At 35.9% G+C, this 20,911-nt stretch overlaps 1 protein-coding gene across 11 annotated transcripts in view; it reads left to right on the top strand.

The window, feature by feature from the left end:
- THOC2 (THO complex 2) overlaps positions 1-20,911 on the top strand; it is a 115,708-nt gene that overhangs the window by 8,713 nt on the left and 86,084 nt on the right. For all 11 annotated transcript variants that reach the window (XM_018044134.1, XM_005709382.3, XM_018044129.1 and 8 more), the window contains exons 2-7: positions 6,248-6,306; positions 10,626-10,717; positions 12,849-12,900; positions 18,977-19,047; positions 19,930-20,051; positions 20,600-20,733. In XM_018044134.1, coding sequence (XP_017899623.1) covers positions 6,248-6,306; positions 10,626-10,717; positions 12,849-12,900; positions 18,977-19,047; positions 19,930-20,051; positions 20,600-20,733 — 530 coding nt within the window. The remainder of the gene's footprint in view (positions 1-6,247; positions 6,307-10,625; positions 10,718-12,848; positions 12,901-18,976; positions 19,048-19,929; positions 20,052-20,599; positions 20,734-20,911) is intronic.

Raw genomic sequence — 20,911 nt, 5'->3', positions numbered from 1 at the left:
ATTTTTATGTGTGCTGTGAAGTAGGGGGTTGCAATATATTGTCGTGGGGATGTATATGAAGAAAGTTCAGCCTCACACTTAAATAGTTGGCAAAAGGAAGAGAATTTTAGTAGTCTTTTCAGATAATTATAGATATTTTTTAATGTCATGTCAAAATTTGTCAAATGGTAGTTTCTTAATGGTTTGTTACAATGCCAAACCTAAAATCATGTCTGTACTCCTTGTATGTTGTTAAATTGAAATCCAGTTGTCTCTCTTTTACTTGGAATCTGTTTTACCCATGTATTATTTTGCAGAATCCTCCATTGGTCAGTTGGAAAATACTGGTTCACCCAATGATGCAGCACTTCCAAATATGACACAATGCATTGTATAATATAAAAAACCACATTCTTCAGTATCTTCACTGAACTAATCAGGGAAGTTTTTATGAATTGTGAACTAGCCAAGTCCATGGTGCCAGGTTAAAGTTTTCCAAAATTCTAATTTTTGTTTGAAACCTTACCTTTTATCATTGGCAACAGACACTCTCAGCTTTTTCCCTGGAAGTGACTGGCTCACTTGGTTCATTTTTGAGAAAATTCCGGCCAAAGACCCAAATCTGAATAACCATAGTTTGTCAGTTCTTTCAAGTAAAAAGGGCTTCCCTTGTGGCTCAGCTGGTAAAGAATCCGCCTGCAATGCAGGAGACCTGGGTTTGATCCCTGGGTTGGGAAGATCCCCTGGAGAAAGGAAAGGCTACCCACTCCAGTATTCCGGCCTGGAGAATTCCATGGGCTGTATAGTCCATGGGGTTGCAAAGAGTCAGGCACTTTCAAGCAACTTTTACTTTCAAGTAAAAATGGTGTTCTGTGAAAAAGCAGCTAGTTCAGCTCACAATTCAAACAATTGCATAAGTGGTTTTCCTGGAGACAACCATGGTATTTTGGTGTGTGACAAAAATGTTTTATGTATACTTTCCAATTTGTCACATAGAATATTAAAAATATGTATTCTTAAAAAAACATGTTCTCAGGGCTAGGATTTAATAAAATTCATTAAGGACATTTTCTTTATTGTAGATACAAACATATAACAGATAAATCTTTACACATTTTTAAGTAAACAGTACAGTATTGTTAACGATAAGCACAATGTACAACACATCTTTAGATCTTTTTAATCTTGGATGGCTGACATTTATACACATTGAACAGCAGGTTCCCTTTTCTCTATCCCTCTAGCCCCTGGCAACCACTGAAATTCTACTTTTTGTTTCTGTGAGCTTGATTACTTTAGATACCTCATATAAGTGGAGTCATGTAGTATTTATCCTGTGACTATTTTGTTTCGCATACTATCTTCATGGCTCATCCATGTTGTTGTATATGACAGGATTTATTATTGAATAACGTTCCATTGTATATTCATGAGGTTTTCTTTATGTACTCATCTGTTGATGGACATTTAGGTTTTTTCCTACCTCTTGGCTGTTGTGAATAATGCTGCAGTAAATATGAGACTGCAAATACCTCTTTGATATCCTGATTTCAAATTTTATGAGTAAATACCTAGAAGTGGGATTGCTGGGTTGTATGGTAGTTCAATTTTTTGCTTATTTGAGGGACCCCCGTACTATTTACCATTTTACATTCCCACGAACAGTGCACAAGGTTTGCAGTTTCTTCATATCCTTCCTAATACTTATTTTCTGTTATTTTTTAAAAACAGGTGTTTTAGGTTCACAGACAAGTTGAGAAAAAGATACATTAATTTCCCATTTACCCCCTGTCCCCACACATGCATAACCTCTCACATTATCAACATTTCCCCACCAGAATGGTACATTAGTTATAATTGATGAATCTGCACTGACACATCATAATTGCCCCCAATTCATAGTTTACCTTTGTTTTCACTCTTGGTGTTGCACATTTTATGGGTTTAGACCATAATGACATGTATCCATCATTATAGTATCAGAGTATTTTTACTACCCTAAAAATCCTCTATGCTCTGCCTATTCATCTCTCTTCCCAGCCCCTGATAACCATTGAACTTTTTACTCTCTCCATAGTTTTGCCTTTTCCTGAATGACGTATAGTTAGAAACACACTGTGTAGAGTTTTCAGATTGACTTTATTGACTTATTAATGTGCACTTAAGGTTTCTCCATGTCCATGTCTTTTCATAGGTTCATTGCTTTATAGCTTATTTCTGTATGGTGCTGAATAATATTCCATTGTGTAAATGTACCAGTTTATTTATCCATTCACCTATCGAAGGACATCTGGTTGCTTCCAAGCTTAGGTAGTTATGAATGAAGGTGCTATAAACATCCTTGTGCAGGTTTTTGTGTAGACATAAGTTTTCATCTCCTTGGGTAAATATCAAGGAGTGAGAGGGTTGGATTGTAAGGTAAGAGTATGTTTACTCTTGTAAGAAACCACTAAACTGTTCCAGTGTGGCTGTACCGTTTTTCCTTCCCACTAAAGATGATTGAGTGTTATGTTGCACCACATCCTCACCAGCATTTGGTGTTGGCAGCGTTCCAGATTGTGGCCATTTTAGTAAGTGTGTAGTGGTATCTCATTGTTTAAGTTTCCATGTCCGTGATGATGTACGATGTGGAGCATCTTTTCGTTTGCTCATTTGCCATCTGTATATCTTTTGATGAGATGTCAATTAAGGTCTTTGCTCATGTTTAAATTGGTTGTTTGTTTTCTTATTGTTGAATTTTAAGAGTTATTTGTATATTTTGGATAATAGTCCTTTACCAGATGTCATTTGTTTGCTTGCAGTTTTTTGATAATGACCACTTTTACAAGTGTGAGGTGGTGGCTCATTTTGTTTTTGATTTGCATTTCTCTGATAATAAGTGATGTTGAGCATCTTTTCATAACCTATTGGCCATTTTGTCTGTCCTTTTTATTCTTTTTAGGCTATGCCTTGCAACGTGTGGGATCTTAGTTCCCCAACCAGGGATCAAACCCATGCCCCCTGTATTGGGAGCGCAGAGTCTTAACCACTGAACCACCAGGGAAAGACCCTTGTAGATCTTCTTTGCAAAAATGTCTATTTAACGCACTCCAGTATTCTTGCCTGGAGAATCCCATGGACAGAGGAACCTGGCAGGCTACAGTCCATGGGGTCGCAAGAGTCGGACATGACTTGGCAACTTAACAACAATTTATTGTTTAATCAGGTTGTTTTCTTGCTATTGAGTTGTAGCTGTTTCTTATATATTTTGAATGTTAGCCTCTTATCAGATACATGGATGGTTCACAAACATTTTTTCCCCCTATTTCATAGGCTACCTTTTCTTTTTTTTTTTGGCCACAACTTGAGGCATGTAGCATCCTAGCTCCTCAGGGATCAAACTGTGTCCCCTGCAGTAGAAGCATGGAGTTTTAACCACTAGACCATCAGGGAGATGCCCTGCCTTTTCATTTTGTTTGTCATTTCTTTGCTGTGCATACAGTTTTTAGTTTGATGGTCCACTTGTATGCTTTTGCTTTTATTGTCTGTGCTTTTGGTGTCACATCCAAGAAATCATTGCCAAGACCAATGTCATGAAGCTTTCTCCCTGTTTTTTCTAGGAGTTTAACAGTTTCAGGTCTTATTTTTATGTATTTGATCTATTTTGAGTTGATTTTTGTGTATGATGTAAGAAATAGCCAATTTCATTCTTTTGTATATGACTATCCATAATGCTGTTGAACATCTAACGAATTTTTCAGTTTAGTAGTTATGTTCTTTAGCGCCGGAATTTGTTTGGTTCTTTTAAAATTTTCTGTCCTTTTCTTAAAATTCTCATTCTCTTTATGCATCATTTTCCTGAACTCACTGAGCATCTCTATGATGGTTATTTTAAATTCATTGTCAGATAATCCATATACCTCTAATTCTTTAGGATCAGTTTCTGAAGACAAGTTTTGTTCCTTTTATTAGACCAATTTTACCTGTTTCTTTATGGTCCTTGTAGTTTTGTGTTGGTATCTTTGCATTTGAGAAAACACTTTTATCCCAGGCTTTATGGACTGCTTCAGTGCAGGGAAAGGCCTTTACCAATCAGCTTGGCTATAGATTCTGAGAGCCTCTCAAATTTTACTCTGGATGTGTCTTCTCTGGCCTAATGTGTAGATTCCAGATTAGAGGGAGTTTCTCCCCAGCTTTCCCTCTCTTGCATCCTCTGGTGTCCATCTGTTGTACCCTAGGGTCCTCTGAAGCAGCAGCACGTCACCCAGCTTTTTTTTTGTTCTTAGTGGCTCCCAGGCAGCTAGAGTATGCTCAGTGCCCCGAGTCAGGCTAGACAGAAACCAGTCTCTCAGGTAGTGCCCCTCCCCCAAAGCTGGAATACTGGGCACATGCTCTAGTTTTCTCTTTCTCCCTTGAGGGAGAGATTGCCAAGCTGTTGGGCACCTCCCTGACCCCCCCCCCCCGACCTGCCTCGCTGCCCCCACCCCCGGAAGAACGTTAGATATATATATAGTCCAGTCCTCTCTTTCCCTTCTCAGAGAGAATTTGGAAATTGGGAATTGCCTTCCAGCCATGCGGTGCTGTGCCAGGAGTAGGGACTTTGGTGAAAGAGCATCATGTATTTTCCTAGGAGCTTTAATGCAGCTGGTTTAGTTCTTGCCTGGGGTGCAGGAGCCTCTTAACTGTTTCTGAATTTCTCTTAAAGGGAATTGTGGATGTGTATTGTTGACTTGTGTTTCTGTGGGAGGAAGGAAGGCCTGGGACCTCCTATTTTGCCATCTTGCTGAGCCACTCCCATCGAGGACATTCTTAAGTGAAACTGGCTTTTGTTTGTGTGAATGATCATGAGAGATGTAATGAAGTAATTTGGTGGCATCTTACATGAGACTGACTTTATTCTTTGATTAAAAAAATTTTTTTTAATTCTTCTTGATTGTGAAGAATTCAGTGAGACAGTTTGATGCTACTACCCTGATGAATGCTAAGGTGCCAGCAGTCTCACCTTCCTTTGCTTTTGAATTATTAGTGCAAATGTCATGCAGTCTTAGTACTATTATGAATATAGCTTTGACCTTGCAGAATGCCAGAAAGTGTCTTGGGGATCAGGGGTTTGTGAACCACACTATCAGAACTGCTGCTTTATCAAGTTATAACTTTTTTTCATACTCCTAATTTTTAAAGTTAAAAAAAATAGTGAATGGTTATTGAATTTTGTCAAATGTCATTTATGCATAAAAAGACGTAGAAAACTAAGAATAGAAACTTTCTGAACTATTTTGTGATTTTAAAAGTTTAATGTGGTAAATTAATTTGAACCAACTTTGTGTATTTGGGATAAACCCATGTTAACCTTGATGTATTTCAGTATTTTTCAATTTATATATCTGTACATATTTAATGGAGCTTCCCAAGTGTCTCAGTGGCAAAGAATGCACCTGCCAATGTAGGAGACATAAGAGAAGCAGGTCGATCCCTGAGTCGGGAAGATCCCCTGGAATAGGAGATGGCAACCTGCTCCAGTATTCTTGCCTGGGAAGTTCCATAGACAGAGGAGCCTGGCAGGCTCCAGTCCATGGGGATTCTCCAGGCAAGAATACTGGAGTGGGTTGCCATGCCCTCCTCCAGGGAATCTTCCCAGCCCACGGATCGAACTCAGGTCTTCTGCATTGCAGGTGGGTTCTTTACCATCTGAGCCACGAGGGAAGTGCATACATTGCAATAGATGTACTTCTTAAGCCTTTTTTATCCTGAGGGTCCCCCACCATCTTTTATTTTTCCTTGTAATATATTTGTTGAAGAGACTGGGCCATTGTCCTGTAGAGTTTCCCACAGTTTGTATTTAAGCTTTGCTCCCCTCCTCAAAGACAACTTCATACGTGGTGGTGTATTCTTGTATTAGGATCAGGAGGCACATAATATCTGATTGCGTCTTAGGATGTGAACAGCCATTGATAGATGCCTAGATCCTTGAATTTATTAAGGACTTAAAAATGGTGCTGTTCTATCATACCTTTGTTAGCTGAAATACTAACAGAGGCATTTCTTATCAACTGTTGGTTTGTATACAAATTTTCATTCTTTTATTTACCTATTTTCATTCAAAATAATGTCTTGATTCATTAGCATTTTCCAATTATGGTTTTTAGGTTATTTTATTTAAATTATAAATGTGTAATTTAAATTAAAATGTGTAATACATTTCCAGATGTTTTTAGTTGATAGAATTTGCTGTATAAGGATTATCTGGGTTAGAAGTAGAAATTAATACAGATTATTTGTTTTCTTCTAGTTTACATTTATGCCGGATCCTCAGTGAAAATAAAAGCCATGATAGTTCAACTTACAGAGGTAAGACTTTTAAAAGTATCATAGCTATAAGATTTGGCTTGGTCAAAATTAATAAAATACCCTGTTTTCCATTAAATTTTATAAATAGAAGAGTTAGCATGGAAAGAGAAACTAATTCTGATCTTGTTTGTGCTAGGAAACTTGCAGAAACTGAGGTTCAGTGTTTTTACTAAAGCTAGTTATGTTTAGGTGGTATCTGGGGATCTTGTTAAAGGCAGTTGTCATGGAAAACATTACAAGCAAAGGAGTTGTTTATGACTGCATATCTCAAATATGATTTATTAAGAAAAGTGTTATGCAATTACACTGAATGTAAATTTTTAGTTATTTTAACTTTAGAGAATTTGCTGTTTAATTTTTTTGAATTTAAAATTAGATATATGGCTTCAGAAAAGGAGGGGCAAAAACAAAAGCAATGATGCCCAGTAATTTAAACCATTTTCATATATAGCTTTCACTGGGGGTAGAATCAATGACATTTTTTTTCCAATCTGGAAAAATAATTTATAATCAATATTCTATTTTAAATAAGTTATTAGATAATTTTCTGTAAATGTTTACTTTTATCAAAAATTAAATATTATCTTAATATGAAAATATATACTTTTTGAAGAACATTTGGATTTTTGAGTAGAAAGCATTTTCAAATGAATGAATGAACCATTTTTCTTTCTGTCAGTTGGGTAAGACTTGTTAACACTCCTTGCTCAATCCCCAAGTTATTTTACAGTCATCCTGCTTTTAAAATTTCAGATCATTCATAAAGATTTTTGAGGTTGTTAATATAATGCCGTTTTTGAATAAGTCAGTTGACTGTCAGAAGAGTAAGACTAAAAAAAGAGTCCTTTTAAAAAGCATTGGATACTTTTCCCCCTCCTCATGTTTGAAACAAGTTTCTAACTTCTCAGTTAACTTGTATCTTGTTTGTGTTTGAAACCTTAAGTGGATAAAAAAAAAATTCTCAGAGAAACTATAAATAGCATAACAGGGTGGTTACTCTTAACAGTTTTAAATGGAACTATTTAGATCTTTAATAACTATCAGACTATTGTTAATTTGCATGGTTGTTCTGATTCACGTATGAAACTCAAATTAGTAGGGGTGTAGCCTCATTGGCTCAATTGTGGGGCTTCTCTGGGCTTCCCTGGTGGCTCAGAGGTTAAAGCGTCTGCCTGCAATGTGGGAGACCTGAATTCGATCCCTGGGTTGGGAAGATTCCCCTGGAGAAGGAAATGGCAACCCACTCCAGTACTCTCGCCTGGAAAATCCCATGGACCGAGGAGCCTGGTAGGCCATGGGGTCGCAAAGAGTTGGACACGACTGAGCGACTTCGCTTTCACTTTCTCTTTCTTGCTCTTGCCTACTTGCAGGGAACTGAATGTTGTTTCTTTAGAATTTCCTTTGTATATCTCAGGGGGATTGAGTTTGTGTATTGTTCCTTCTGCCTTTTCTCTTTTTGCCTCTCTCTCCAAATTGATTTCATTTCAGGAAGGCAGTTTCCCTTGCACATGCTGCTGCTTTTGTAAGTTCTTTTTATAAGTTCCCTCCCCCCCCCATAAAATATCATAGTAAGGATGGCTGATGAACAAGAGCATTCCTAGTGATATTTGACAGAACTAGTGGCTAAAATGCTCATATTTCACAAAAAATGTCTAGAATCTCTAGAAATCCCTTTTACTTGTGGCTGTTCTTGAAGCTGCTTTTTCTGAAATGTTAGCATTTATTCTTTTCTGTATAATTATAAGGGTTGTAAATTTTCCTCCCCATTGTAAATCTAAAGTTTTTCAATTTTAGTGTAGATTTAGCAGGGTTTTGTGGACTAGCCTTGGTAGTCTCTAAGACATCACTTACTGACTGTTTCTATGGATAAAATACAACAGGAGTTCCTAGCCATTTAAATGGGTATTTAAATGACATGTGAATTGGGAACTGTCTTTGCTACTTTGTGGATTACATTGTGATTGTTTTGGTGTCAGTGTCAGCAAAATGACCTGGGCCATTTGTTCTCTATTTTAATCTCCTTTGATTAAGGTTAGAATTCCCTCAGCCCCTGTGAGCCCATAGTCTTGTGGGAATTTAGTTTATGATGCTCAGCTGTTTTGTTCTTCAGTGAGTGATTGCTTTTTAAAAAATCTTAGTTATGTGGATAATTTCAAATGAATATTATTTGTTACAAAAGCATTTTGTTAATGGAAATTGAAAGCATCAAAATGACCTCATATTCCAACCATAGTAACAGATTTTTCCTTTGCATTTTAGTTTTTATGAATTTATTATAAGCATAATAAAGGCATATTTGTGAGAAAGGTAGAATATATTTAATGAATCCTTCATAAGGAATTGGGATAATCTGGCTATATTTCTTTTGTGAATAATTTAGTGGACAAATTAATTTTATTATAAAATACTATTTTCATTGTTTAAGGGGAGATTGATACAAGTTTTGATTTCTATTATGTTCCTTTTTGTGGCTAGTAGTAGACCAAAGGAGATTTTTAAGTATTTGATTTCTTTTAAACATTTTTTTATTTTTATGGCTGAGCTGAATGGCTTGTGGGATCTCAGTTCCCTGAACAGTAATTGAACCCAGGCCATGGCAGTGAAAGCAGAGTCCCAACCACTAGCTGCTGCTGCTAAGTCGCTTCAGTCGTGTCCAACTCTGCGCGACTCCACAGACGGCAGCCCACCAGGCTCCCCCGTCCCTGGGATTCTCCAGGCAAGGACACTGGAGTGGGTTGCCATTGCCTTCTCCGATGCATGAAAGTGAAAAGTGAAAGTGAAGTCACTCAGTCATGTCCGACTCTTAGCGACCCCATGGACTGCAGCCTTCCAGGCTCCTCCGCCCATGAGATTTTCCAGGCAAGAGTACTGGAGTGGGTTGCCATTGCTGTTAGGAGGGTTATAATCTTGTGAGAGAGCAATCGGCCTGGGCAACACTCGGAGCCACCAGCGCTGACGCTGCATCAACCGCTATTACTGAAACCTTAGGCAAAACTAGGGGGCGCAAGTAACAAGAGAAACAACTTGTTTACATTCCAATATCTCAAAGTAGCTCCCGAGGAGACACTTATTTCAAAGGGTGAAATAGACACTTTACAGTTGGAAAACATGGCAGACTTCTCTCCTAACCACTAGACCACCAGGAAACTCCTAAATATTTGATTTCTTAACTTGCTATGTTGCCCTGAAAGATTTTTTGATTTCCTTCAAAAGGGGGTTATAAATTGACTTTGTTTTACATTAATGTTTTTAGAGTTACTTGTTTTCTTACTTTCAAAGAGAGGAAGAAGGTAAAGATTTTAGTGTTTGGGACTGAAGAAAAAGGTAGCTGGAAGGATATGTTCACCTGACCATTAACTTCTACCTCCTCCCAAAACTCCTCCAGGAAAGGGCTAATTGTGAATGAGACAACTGTACTTGTGGTTGATAATTCTCACAGGACTGCTGTTTTTTTGGCCTGTATGTACATATGTAATTATGATCATCCCTTAGTATCTACAGGGAATTGGTTCCAGGAGCCCCCTCGAATAGCAAAATCCGAGTATCCTCAAGTCCCTTATATAAAATTGCATAGTACAGTGAATAAAGTCAGTCCTTCATATTCATGGGTACAGAATTTGTGGATACAGAGGGCTGAATATATTTTAGTTTGAATTCTGATGGAAATATAGGAAAAAGTGAGGTTTAGGTTTGGGAAGAAATTTCTCTGACAGGGTATGGGTTTTATATTTACTGTTATTCCTTACCTGTTTGTTGTCAGTGTAGCCCTGAGATTGAATTAACTATAATCTGAATGTAGTTAGAAAAGTCTGCAAAATCTCTTGGTGAGAAGAATGGTTAATTTATATTCATTTGCTGGAGTTCTACACAGTCCTTAAAAATAATTTTGTAGACTTTGGTACTAGGAGGAAATACTTTTAAAAGTGTTTTTCGGGGAATCAGAGTACCAAATGATGTGAACTCTGAATGCAAGTATGTAAAATATGTAGACATATAGAAAAGGATTGGAAGGAAGTGCTCAAGCAATAGTTATGTTACAGTAGTGCAGTCAGTTCAGTTCAGTTCAGTCACTCAGTCGTGTCTGACTCTTTGCGACCCCATGAACCGCAGCATGCCTTTTTCTACTCTTTAAGTATTGTGTTTTTGTGAAAATAAAAGGAAAAAAGTCTGCTAGAGAAAAGCGGTAGAAATATATTTTTCTTAATCATTATTGGTGTTTATAATCTGAGAAGTAGGAAATACATAGGTCTTCCCTTAGAGGGTCTATCTTTCATGTTCAAGAGATTGTGTCCTTATACTCTTTCTTTTATGTTTGACAGATTTCCAGCAAGCTCTTTATGAATTATCATACCATGTCATTAAAGGAAATCTAAAGCATGAACAGGCATCTAATGTTCTTAGTGACATTAGTGTAAGTATGCATATGTTTTTTAAATTTTATAATTGTTACATTTTTTTTTTGCCTTTGATACAAGGGATCCTGAAGTATAACTTGTGTTTTATTTTATTCAAAATGGTAAGCCATTGTTGCTGGACAGTAATATAGGTATTTTAATCTTTTTTCTGTGGCTATGAGTAGAGCAGAAAATATTAGGTAAGCTGGGAGGGCAAAAACATCTATAAAAAATATTGGTTAGAATGTTCTCTCAATATTAACATAAGACATTTTCTTTTGTTTGTGGTTATATTTAGATATTAAATATATTTTAAAAGCTGAGGATGAAATTATTTTAAAATGAAGTTGTATGATTCTAACAATGCTAATTTTCATGTTTGCTTTAGAAAATAATAGAAAATAATAACTAGATTTTTTTCCTCACCTTTCAGTGGCTATTTAAAGGTGAGAAAAAAAACTTTGTTTCATTCTTTTGTTTAGTAGGCTTCCCCGGTGGCTCAGATGGTAAAGAAACTGCCCGCAATGCAGGAGACCTGAGTAGGAGATTCCCTGGAAAAGGGAATGGCAACCCTCTCCAGTATTCTTTCCTGGAGAATTCCATGGACAGAGGAACCTGGCAGGATACAGTCCATGGGGTCACAAAGAGTCAGATATGACTGAGCCACTAACACACATTTTTACACTTGTATAAATAAAGGTACATGTCCAGTTGAGAACAGCTTTCATAATAAGTATTTTTGAGGTGCTACCTGGAGTTTCTTGATATCTGTATGAATTTCTGTAGGCTTTAAATGTCTGTAGCCTTTAGCTTTGTATGATTTTTCTGCTTCCCCAAGGATGGTCTTAAGGAATTTCTGTGTTTAGTTGTTGTGATTTTTTCCCCCCCGTCATGCTGAGATGTATTTGAGCAGTAGAGGTTCAGTATGAGTTTCTCTTTTACCCCTAAACTGTCTCTATCTGATTAGTTCATGTAGGAGTACTCTATTTCTTCAATAAGTGATATTCTGTGTTTGAAAACTCTTGTCTTGCTCTATTATTTTGGAGCACTTTCATTCAAGTAGATATAGCCAGATTTCATAGCCCTTAAGAAAAGACTAATGTCTGATTGGCAATTAAGGTCATTTCATTCTGTAAATTGGGCATGAGTATAGGGTTTATTGTGTTAATGGAATCTGATTCTAATACTCTTCCCACTTATTGAGAGTGAATAGTCCAAATGAACTTAATGTGTTTCATTCTTACGTAGCCTCCCTTTCTTTGAGTGCTTAGTAATATATATATACTTCTGCAGCTGGATCCTTTGTCATGGCTAGATTCTCATAGTCCCATATTGCACTCTCCCTTATCTTAGCCACAGAAACATATCTTGTGTCTCTTACAGCTGCCAGGTTTTTCTTTAGAATTATATTTCTTTTCTTTACTCTCTGAAAATAGGCTAATTTTAGTGTTGCTATAGTGCCAGCAAACTAATTGCAGTAATTGAACAGTGATCCTTACTAATGAAAAATGGCTCTAAAACTGGGCATGGGAGTGTGAAGTCAGGAGACAAATCTATTATAAATGTTGGATCCCTTTCTCCAAAGACTGCAAACATCAGTGCATAAAGAAAATATAGATTTTTGGTAATTATTTTCATCTTCAGAGAATCTTGAGTTATGAGACAACTGCTTGTACTTATTGCATTTTTCAGATTTCTGTTCTGAATACTATGATTTTTGCTTAGGTCAATGTTGACTCAGGTATGAGCACAGCATTTAAAGTTTTAGATGAAAAATGTACCATTTCAAACAATCTTACTTTAGATAGGTGTAAGGTACTCCAAATTCCAGTGGTTTCTGACATGAAACTTCATTGGAAAAATGTTACTCATTTGTGTTTTTTATTATTTCCTGAGGTGCTTGTTTAAGGTTCATTTTTTTTTAAACTCAAGTTATTTCATGGTAGACATTTAAACAGGTTTTCTAACCATTATCTCCCTGTTTTAATTTTCTCTGTATTATGAAATTTGAAGAATTTTATTTGTCAACATAGTGGTATTAGGGTTTTGTTTTTAAGTTTTACTGAAGAGTGTTATTGTGAACCCATAATACTTGCTAGTGTGCTATTCTAGTATTTACTATGAATAATTATATATTTTTTTAATTAGGAATTTCGTGAGGATATGCCCTCCATTCTTGCTGATGTATTCTGCATATTAGGTAGGTATTAATAAGCCTGTATTAATTTCACTTATAAATAGCCTTTATTTCACTTGTAAAAGGTATTTGGAAAATTAATGTTATTTGTTAAATAAAACATTTTTTTAAGCTAAGGATTTTACAAATGTTTCTACAAATCTAGATTATATTTTTTTTACTTTATAGAGAATATAGTATTGCAAGTCAAATGTGAGTTTAATCACTATATTTAAATAGTTCTACTTTATAATTTAAATGGTTTGAATTTTTCCAAATGTATCTTTGTATAAAATCGAGCTAAGTTAAGTCATTTCAGGTTTAAAAATCCAGGTTTTCTGAAGTTAGTCTGAATTATTCAGATTTTAGTAACCACCTAATTAATATTATTCAATGCAGGTTATCAGTGAATGTCAGAATATCAAACTTAGAACACTCAAGAGATAATTACTTTGCTATTGTACTCTTTTGATTTTTAATTTTAGAAAGAGTAAGAGGAGCCAAAGTAATCAAAAATACTTTTGTTTTGAGGATAAGAAACCAGCTTTGGAAATAAAACTTCTCTCTTTGTCCAGAATAAATAAGAATTCATGCAAGATCCCTGGAGAAGGGATAGGCTACCCATTCCAGTATTCTTGGGCTTCCCTGGTGGCTCAGCTGGTAAAGAATCCACCTGCAATGTGGGAGACCTGGGTTCAATCCCTGGGTTGGGAAGATTCCCTGGAGAAGGGAAAGGCTACCCACTCCAGTATTCTGGCCTGGAGAATTCCATGGACTGTACAGTCCATTGGGTCGCAAAGAGTCAGAGACGACTGAGTGACTTTCATTTTCTCATGCAAGATAAGAATGGAATTTCTTTGACTTGGAACAAAAGGTAGTATCCCTCCATGGGAAGCATGGATTTGAAAAATAATGTATATTACAAATATATTTCTCTGATTTTAAACCTGAATTAAAGTATCTGAGCACAGTTTTCCACATCAGTTTTAAACTTTCTGTAACTTTGATCTGTTAGAAAACATTACCGGACATTATAATATTCACTTTAAAATAAGACTTATTCTCTGAGAGTTTTTCAGGCTGGAATGAATTACTTTATTTTAGCTCATTAATCTTAACTCTTAGAATGAGATAGGTTACTTAATTTGTCTTACTGAGAATCTGGAATTTGATTGCAACAAATCTAAATGCGTGGTCCTTGATCCTTCATGATGTTTAAGATTTTATAACATCAGTAATGTTGTGAATAGGTCAAAATGTATGTGGACTGTGAGTGATAAATGAAAAGAGCAGACAATTGATTGGATGACAGTATGTCCCCTTTCTGTTTTGTTTTCCCTGGCGTGATTATTAATTGTGTGTTCTGTCAAACTTAAAACTCCTGATTTAGATGATAAAGTATTTGTCTTTGCTATCTGTTGGATTGATTGATTTTAATTTTTAGAGCAGGCGCTAAAGATATTATATTACAAATAAATACAACATAAGTCAAGTTTCAATTTAAAATATTGTTTTTACTATAAGGAGAAAAGGAGAGATACACCCATTTGAATGCAGAGTTCCAAAGAATAGCAAGGAGAGATAAGAAAGCCTTCCTCAGTGATCAGTGCAGAGAAATAGAGGAAAACAATAGAATGGGAAAGACTAGAGATCTCTTCAAAAAAATTAGAGATACCAAGGGAACATTTCATGCAAAGATGGGCTCAATAAAGGACAGAAACAGTATGGACCTAACAGAAGCAGAAGATATTAAGAAGAGGTGGCAAGAATACACAGAAGAACTAGATAGAAAGATCTTAATGACCCAGATAACCACGACGTTGTGATCACTCACCTAGAGTCAGACATCCTGGAGTGCAAAGTCAAGTGGGCCTTAGGAAGCATCACTATAAACAAAGCTAGTGGAGGTGATGGAATTGTAGCTGAGCTATTTCAAATCCTGAAAGATGATGCTGTGAAAGTGCTGCACTCAAACTCAATATGCCAACAAATTTGGGGAACTCAGCAGTGGCCATAGGACTGGAAAAGGTCAGTTTTCATTCCAATCTCAAAGAAAGGCAATGCCAAAGAATGTTCAAACTGCCTCACAATTGCACTCATCTCACGCGTTAGCAAAGTAATGCTGAAAATTTTCCAAGCAAGGCTTCAAACACATGTGAACGGGGAACTTCCAAATGTTCAAGCTGGATTTAGAGAAGGCAGAGGAACCAGAGATCAACTTCCTAACATCCGTGGATCATAGAAAAAGCAAGAGAGTTCCAGAAAAACAGCTGCTTTATTGACTATGCCAAAGCCTTTGACTGTGGATCACAACAAACTGGAAAATTCTTCAAGAGATGGGAATACCAGACTACCTTATCTGCCTTCTGAGAAATCTGCAGGTCAAGAAGTAACAGTTAGAACCAGACATGGAACAATGGACTGGTTCCAAATTGGGAAAGGAGTAGGTCAAGGCTGTATATTGTCACTCTGTTTATTTAACTTATATGCAGAGTACATCATGAGAAATGCCAGGCTGGATGGAGCACAAGCTGGAATCAAGATTGCCGGGAGAAATATCAATAACCTCAGATACGCAGATGATACCACCCTTGTGGCAGAAAGTGAAGAGGAACTGAGAGCCTCTTGATGAAAGTAATGAAAGTAAAAGAGAGTGAAAAAGCTGGCTTAAAACTCAACATTCAAAAAACAAAGATTATGGCATCTGGCCCCATCACTTTACGGCAAATAGATCGGGAAACAATGAAAACAGTAACAGATTTTATTTTGGGGGCTCCAAAATCACTGCAGATGGTGATTGCAGCCATGAAGTTAAAAGATGTTTGCTCCTTGGAAGAAAAGTTATGACCAACCTAGACAGCATATTAAAAGACAGAGACATTACTTTGCTGACAAAGGTCCGTCTAGTCAAAGCTATGGTTTTTCCAGTAGTCATGTATGGATATGAGAGTTGGACCATAAAGAAAGCTGAGCACCGAAGAATTGATGCTTTTGAGCTGTGGTGTTGGAGAAGACTCTTGAGAGTTCCTTGGACTGCAAGGAGATCCAACCAGCCCATCCTAAAAGAAATCAGTCCTGAATATTCATTGGAAGGACTGATGTTGAAGCTGAAAAACTCCAATGCTTTGGCTACCTGACGTGAAGAACTGACTCATTAGAAAAGACTCTGATGCTAGAAAAGATTGAAAGCAGGAGGAGAAGAGGACAACAGAGGATGAGATGGTTGGATGGCATCACTGACTTGATGGACATGAGTTTGAGCAAACTCCGGGAGTTGGTGATGTACAGGGAAGCCTGGCATGTTGCAGTCCATGGAGTTGCAAAGAGCTGGACACGACTGAGCAACTGAACTGAACTGATATGTTTATAAGTCTGAAAGAATGATTTGTAGATATAATTTTGTGGAAGCTGTTAGTCCTTGATAGTGTCAGAAATATATTTTTGTCTTTCTCTGGGTAATCAGTTATCAGTTTATCAGTAAAGTTCTAGTAATTTGTTTTTTTTATTGACTTATTAGGATATATTTTCCCTTCATAGTTGTGTAGTTAATAAGAATGATTGTTACAAGTCATTGCTTTTTACTAGTAACATGAATTCATGAAGATGGTGTTTGGTTGCTCTTGGGAAATTTCTTTTAGCCTATCCAGTCCATTTTTACAAGCAAGATTAGGATGGCAAACTTGGAAAGAGAATTTCCCACACCTGTCCCCCTCACTCACCCACTCCTACCCTTGGCAGAAAAAAAAATGATCCCAGGGTGACCCCAGACCAAGATAGGGGAATAGGAGTAAGAATGTGAGCTATCTCTAATGATAAAGATCATGATAATTATAATGATTATAACAGTAATAATAATATAGGTGCCATTTTGGACCATCTTCTATATGTTCAGAAAACATTTAATGTTTTCTGTAAGGGAGGTTTATGGATCAGAAAATTGAAGCTTAGGAAAGTAATTTCTCAAGGCCACACAACTAGTAAGGCAGAATTTGAACCTGGGTCTTTTTTGGTTCTAGAGTCCATGATCTTTTTACTGCATCATGTTGTCTTTCTAATATTTTGACAATTATAAGGGAAATCCGTGCTGTACTTTCCTGGTTGAGATAGCATTTTCCTTTAAAAGACTGATCATGTAAGGGTGAGCGGGCCTGAGAGGTATTAATATATTAACCCAAAAGGAAAGTGTGATGTAACTTGATGCACTGTTGGGACCTCTGAGCTGGGTTAGGTGATTGGTAATAGTGGGCCTAGAGTTTTAAATGACTGAGGACTTTTTAGTAAAATCAGAGGGAAATTAGAGAGAACTTTGATGCTGATTTGGGGTTCAGGAGTCAGGAATAGTATATGAATTTATTGGAATAGTTTCATGAGTTAGAATAAAAAGAATAAATTAAACAGGGAAGGCATAATTTGGATAATAGATTCCTGTGTTGATGATTGAGATAACTTAGCTAATAAATTTACTGAGGTCCCATTAAGCATTTCCTAACATGGTCAGAACCCAGAGAGTTGTATTTTAATCAGGTCTGGTGGCTAAGAGGAGAGTATATTTGGTTTGTAGAAGATGAACCTGCTACCCAAGTACTCTCATTTTAAGGACTTTGGAGGTAGGTTTTAGAGACTGTAGGGCCTTGGAGAGTAGATAGATACTGGTTAAAAGAAGAGGCCCAATTTAGTCCTGACCTCTCAAGATCAGTATGTTTGAAGTTCTAGGCTGGGGAGGGACCAGAAAACCGGCTAGTGGGGAGACCACTTGGGAGTCCCTGGAAAGGGTTGACGAGATGCACATGAATTTAAAGTCTTACTGAGGGATTGAGATTGTACTGGAATTTACAGTACATTACAGGGTGTATAAATTGCACCCTGAAATTCCCTTAATACCCTTGATCTGATTGTGTGCTTAGCTATAGTAGTCAGAATGTTGGGAAATGGCACTTTCCAAGATGGAAAAGTGGAAAAGAGCCAGGAAAATGTGGATGTGTTTAACAAGGTCCTCTTCTCTTTTGATTCTTAGTGATGTCAATAGAGAGTAAACTGAAGGAAAGCAGTGGTACAATGTCTGTCTGAGGGGAACCCTAGAACTCTTAGAGGAGAATTTTTATTGCATCACTAAAATGGGTGCCTTTTTCTGTAGTACATTTTAAATATGTTGATTTTTAAAGTAAAGTAATGGTGTGTCATCAGTTAAAACAATAATTCTGAGATCAATCTTGTAATCCTGCTAATCCTGGTTGAAGTTTTTGATCCTTAGTGTTTAGAACTAATTGTTTATTTCCTGTATACTTTAGATGAGAAAATTGTTTGACAAATTCTTTGAGTAATTTACTGAAGCTCAAGGAGGTGTCATTTTCTTAAAAAAATATTTAAGTAGGAAGAAAACGAAAACCTTCACTGAATTTTTCTTTGCTGACTAGAATTGTAATTCAAAATAAGATGTTAAAAATATCTTTTAATACAGTTTTCATAGAGTTGGTGACCAAGTAGCTTGGTTAGAACATGGTACGTGGTACCAGTGTAGTCAGTCAAAGGCTTGATCTTCATGAATAATAGTGTCTTTAGTATTAGAAGAGATCTTTGTTATCACCCAGTTCAATTTTCCACCTTATTGTCTCTGACACATGGTCATTTAAACTTTGCTTGAATGTTTCCATTTTTTTTTCTTGGCTCTACCACATGACTTGTGGGTCCTTAGTTCCTCAACCAAGGGTTGAACCCAGGCCTTGGGTAGTGAAAACACCAAGTACTAACCACTGGACCACCAGGAAATTCCCGAATGTTTCCTTTTTTTTTTTTTTTGAAAGCAGTAGTTTTTTGAAGCTTTGTTGCTTCCAATGCCTTAGCACATAGCTCCATAATCAACTGACCATTTTATAGATATGCCATTGGTCACAGGCTCAGTCTTCAATATCATGAGAAATTAATTCTAATTATTCATATGTGTATGAAGGACTGCTTATGCTTATCACAGTTTAAAATTTTCCCCCCAATTCAGAATGAGGTATTTTAAATTTAGCTAGTTTTAAAGAAGTGAGGTATGTTATAGTTCTGTAGTCTAGAAAAATCAATCAAACTTTCACCTTTTTTTCCTTCATCATTGTAGATATTGAGACAAATTGTTTAGAAGAAAAAAGCAAGAGAGACTATTTTACGCAATTGGTATTAGCATGTTTGGTAAGTTTTAAAAAATACTTTCCATTTCTCAATTTTTTATGGAATGATTGTAATGACAATTAATCATGTTAATGGAGAAGGATATTGACATTCAGTTGACTGTTCATTATAAGGTGAGACTTGGGTTTTGAAATGGAATGCTTTGTAAAATTAGACATGCTATTTCTATGAAATAGGCATGCTACTGTATCAAACTATCTATGCATATAGAACCTTTGGTGATACTCCTGACCTAGAAAGTTTCTAACTAAGGAAAAGGTAAGCATCTATCAGATGAGTAGAAATGATGTGGACAGCTTTTAAACTGAACGATTTTTCATAAACTATTAGGCAAGGAGGAAAAGAATGGAGGTAGTTTAAAAATAATAAATTCTAGAACTTGTTATAATCATTGTCTAGTAAACCATTTTATGTTCATAAATTTAGAACCAAGGAGGAATGGCATTACTTAGACCTGGAAGAATGTCCTTGTCTTTGCTGCACTAGAATCTGACTTAAACAGTAGAAACCAAAGAAGGCTGAAGTGCTGCATTATTTTAAAGAAAATTCAATTTTAATCAGAATTACATCTCTAGTTCTTGTCATTTGTAGGCTATGGAGAGCATGCATATAATTTTTAGTGAAGTTTTAAAAAGCTACATGGTGTATTTTTCAATACTTTGAGAGTCATTTTTGTTAAATTGAAGTTCTAAGCCTTTTTATAAAGTTGTATAAAATTTACAACTTTATAAAGTTGTATATTTTATAAAGTTGTATATGTGTATATATATAATATGTGATTTTAATATTCTTATTTGAGAAAATTATTTTGCATGTTTTAAGATTGTGGATGCATAGTTGGAATGCTGAGGAATAAATGGCCTTTAATATTTTTTAATACAGTATTTAGTTTCAGACACAGTTCTAAAGGAACGCTTGGATCCAGAAACATTGGAATCATTAGGGCTTATCAAACAATCACAGCAATTCAATCAAAAGTCAGTTAAAATCAAGACAAAACTCTTGTAAGTACATGTATTTTTCTGTTGCAGATCAAGTGCCTGTGTATGTTTTTTACTTCCCATGTTGAATACCAGAAGTTTTTAAAGGTGTTTTGAAGACTTTAGTTGTTTTTGCTGTTAGAGTGTGTCTTGTGTTTTTTCTTTCTAAGAGTGGCCTATGGTTATTGAGTCAGCAGTGAACTTTACCTGTGTGAAACCAATGTTAATTTTTTTTCCTTATTAGAAGTTAAAATAATCAATGTTTTTATTACTACCAGTAAAATAATTTACAACTAGAGTATATCTTGTCAATGATGGAGATAGTGTTATGTTAGCAGTATCATTTCCTTGTGTAGCTGGTTTCCCCTGTGTAATTCATATTGGGGTGTCTCTTATGAATCACTGTTATTTTCTATCCTAAAAGATACACAAAGAGGTAAACTTTCAACAACTGTTCTTTTGGTGATTTAATATAAGAGTAAGAAAATTCAATGAAAAGAATACATTAATCTTATGCAGGCCTGTTAATTGAAATTAATTTTATCTGCTTTGTGATGTTTATCTAATTTCAGTTATAAGCAGCAAAAATTTAATTTGTTAAGAGAAGAAAATGAAGGTTATGCCAAGCTGATTGCTGAATTGGGGCAAGATTTATCTGGAAATATTACTAGTGATTTAATCTTAGAAAATATCAAATCTTTAATAGGTAAGATGTACATTATATGGTATATGTTACTAAGAATAAATTTGACTGTTGAAGACTATCCATAAAGACAAACTTAGTGCATTTTCTATAGATCTTTGTTTTTAAATTAAGAAACGCGAGAAGTGTTCAGCTTGTGCTTTTAAGATTATTATCAACAGAAAAAAATTTGAGATGATAT

This window comes from Capra hircus, assembly GCF_001704415.2.
Source record: "Capra hircus breed San Clemente chromosome X unlocalized genomic scaffold, ASM170441v1, whole genome shotgun sequence".
NCBI classification, from domain to species: domain Eukaryota; kingdom Metazoa; phylum Chordata; class Mammalia; order Artiodactyla; family Bovidae; genus Capra; species Capra hircus.
The sequence above is the reverse complement of the archived record's forward strand: the minus strand, read 5'-3'. Positions and strand labels throughout refer to the sequence as shown.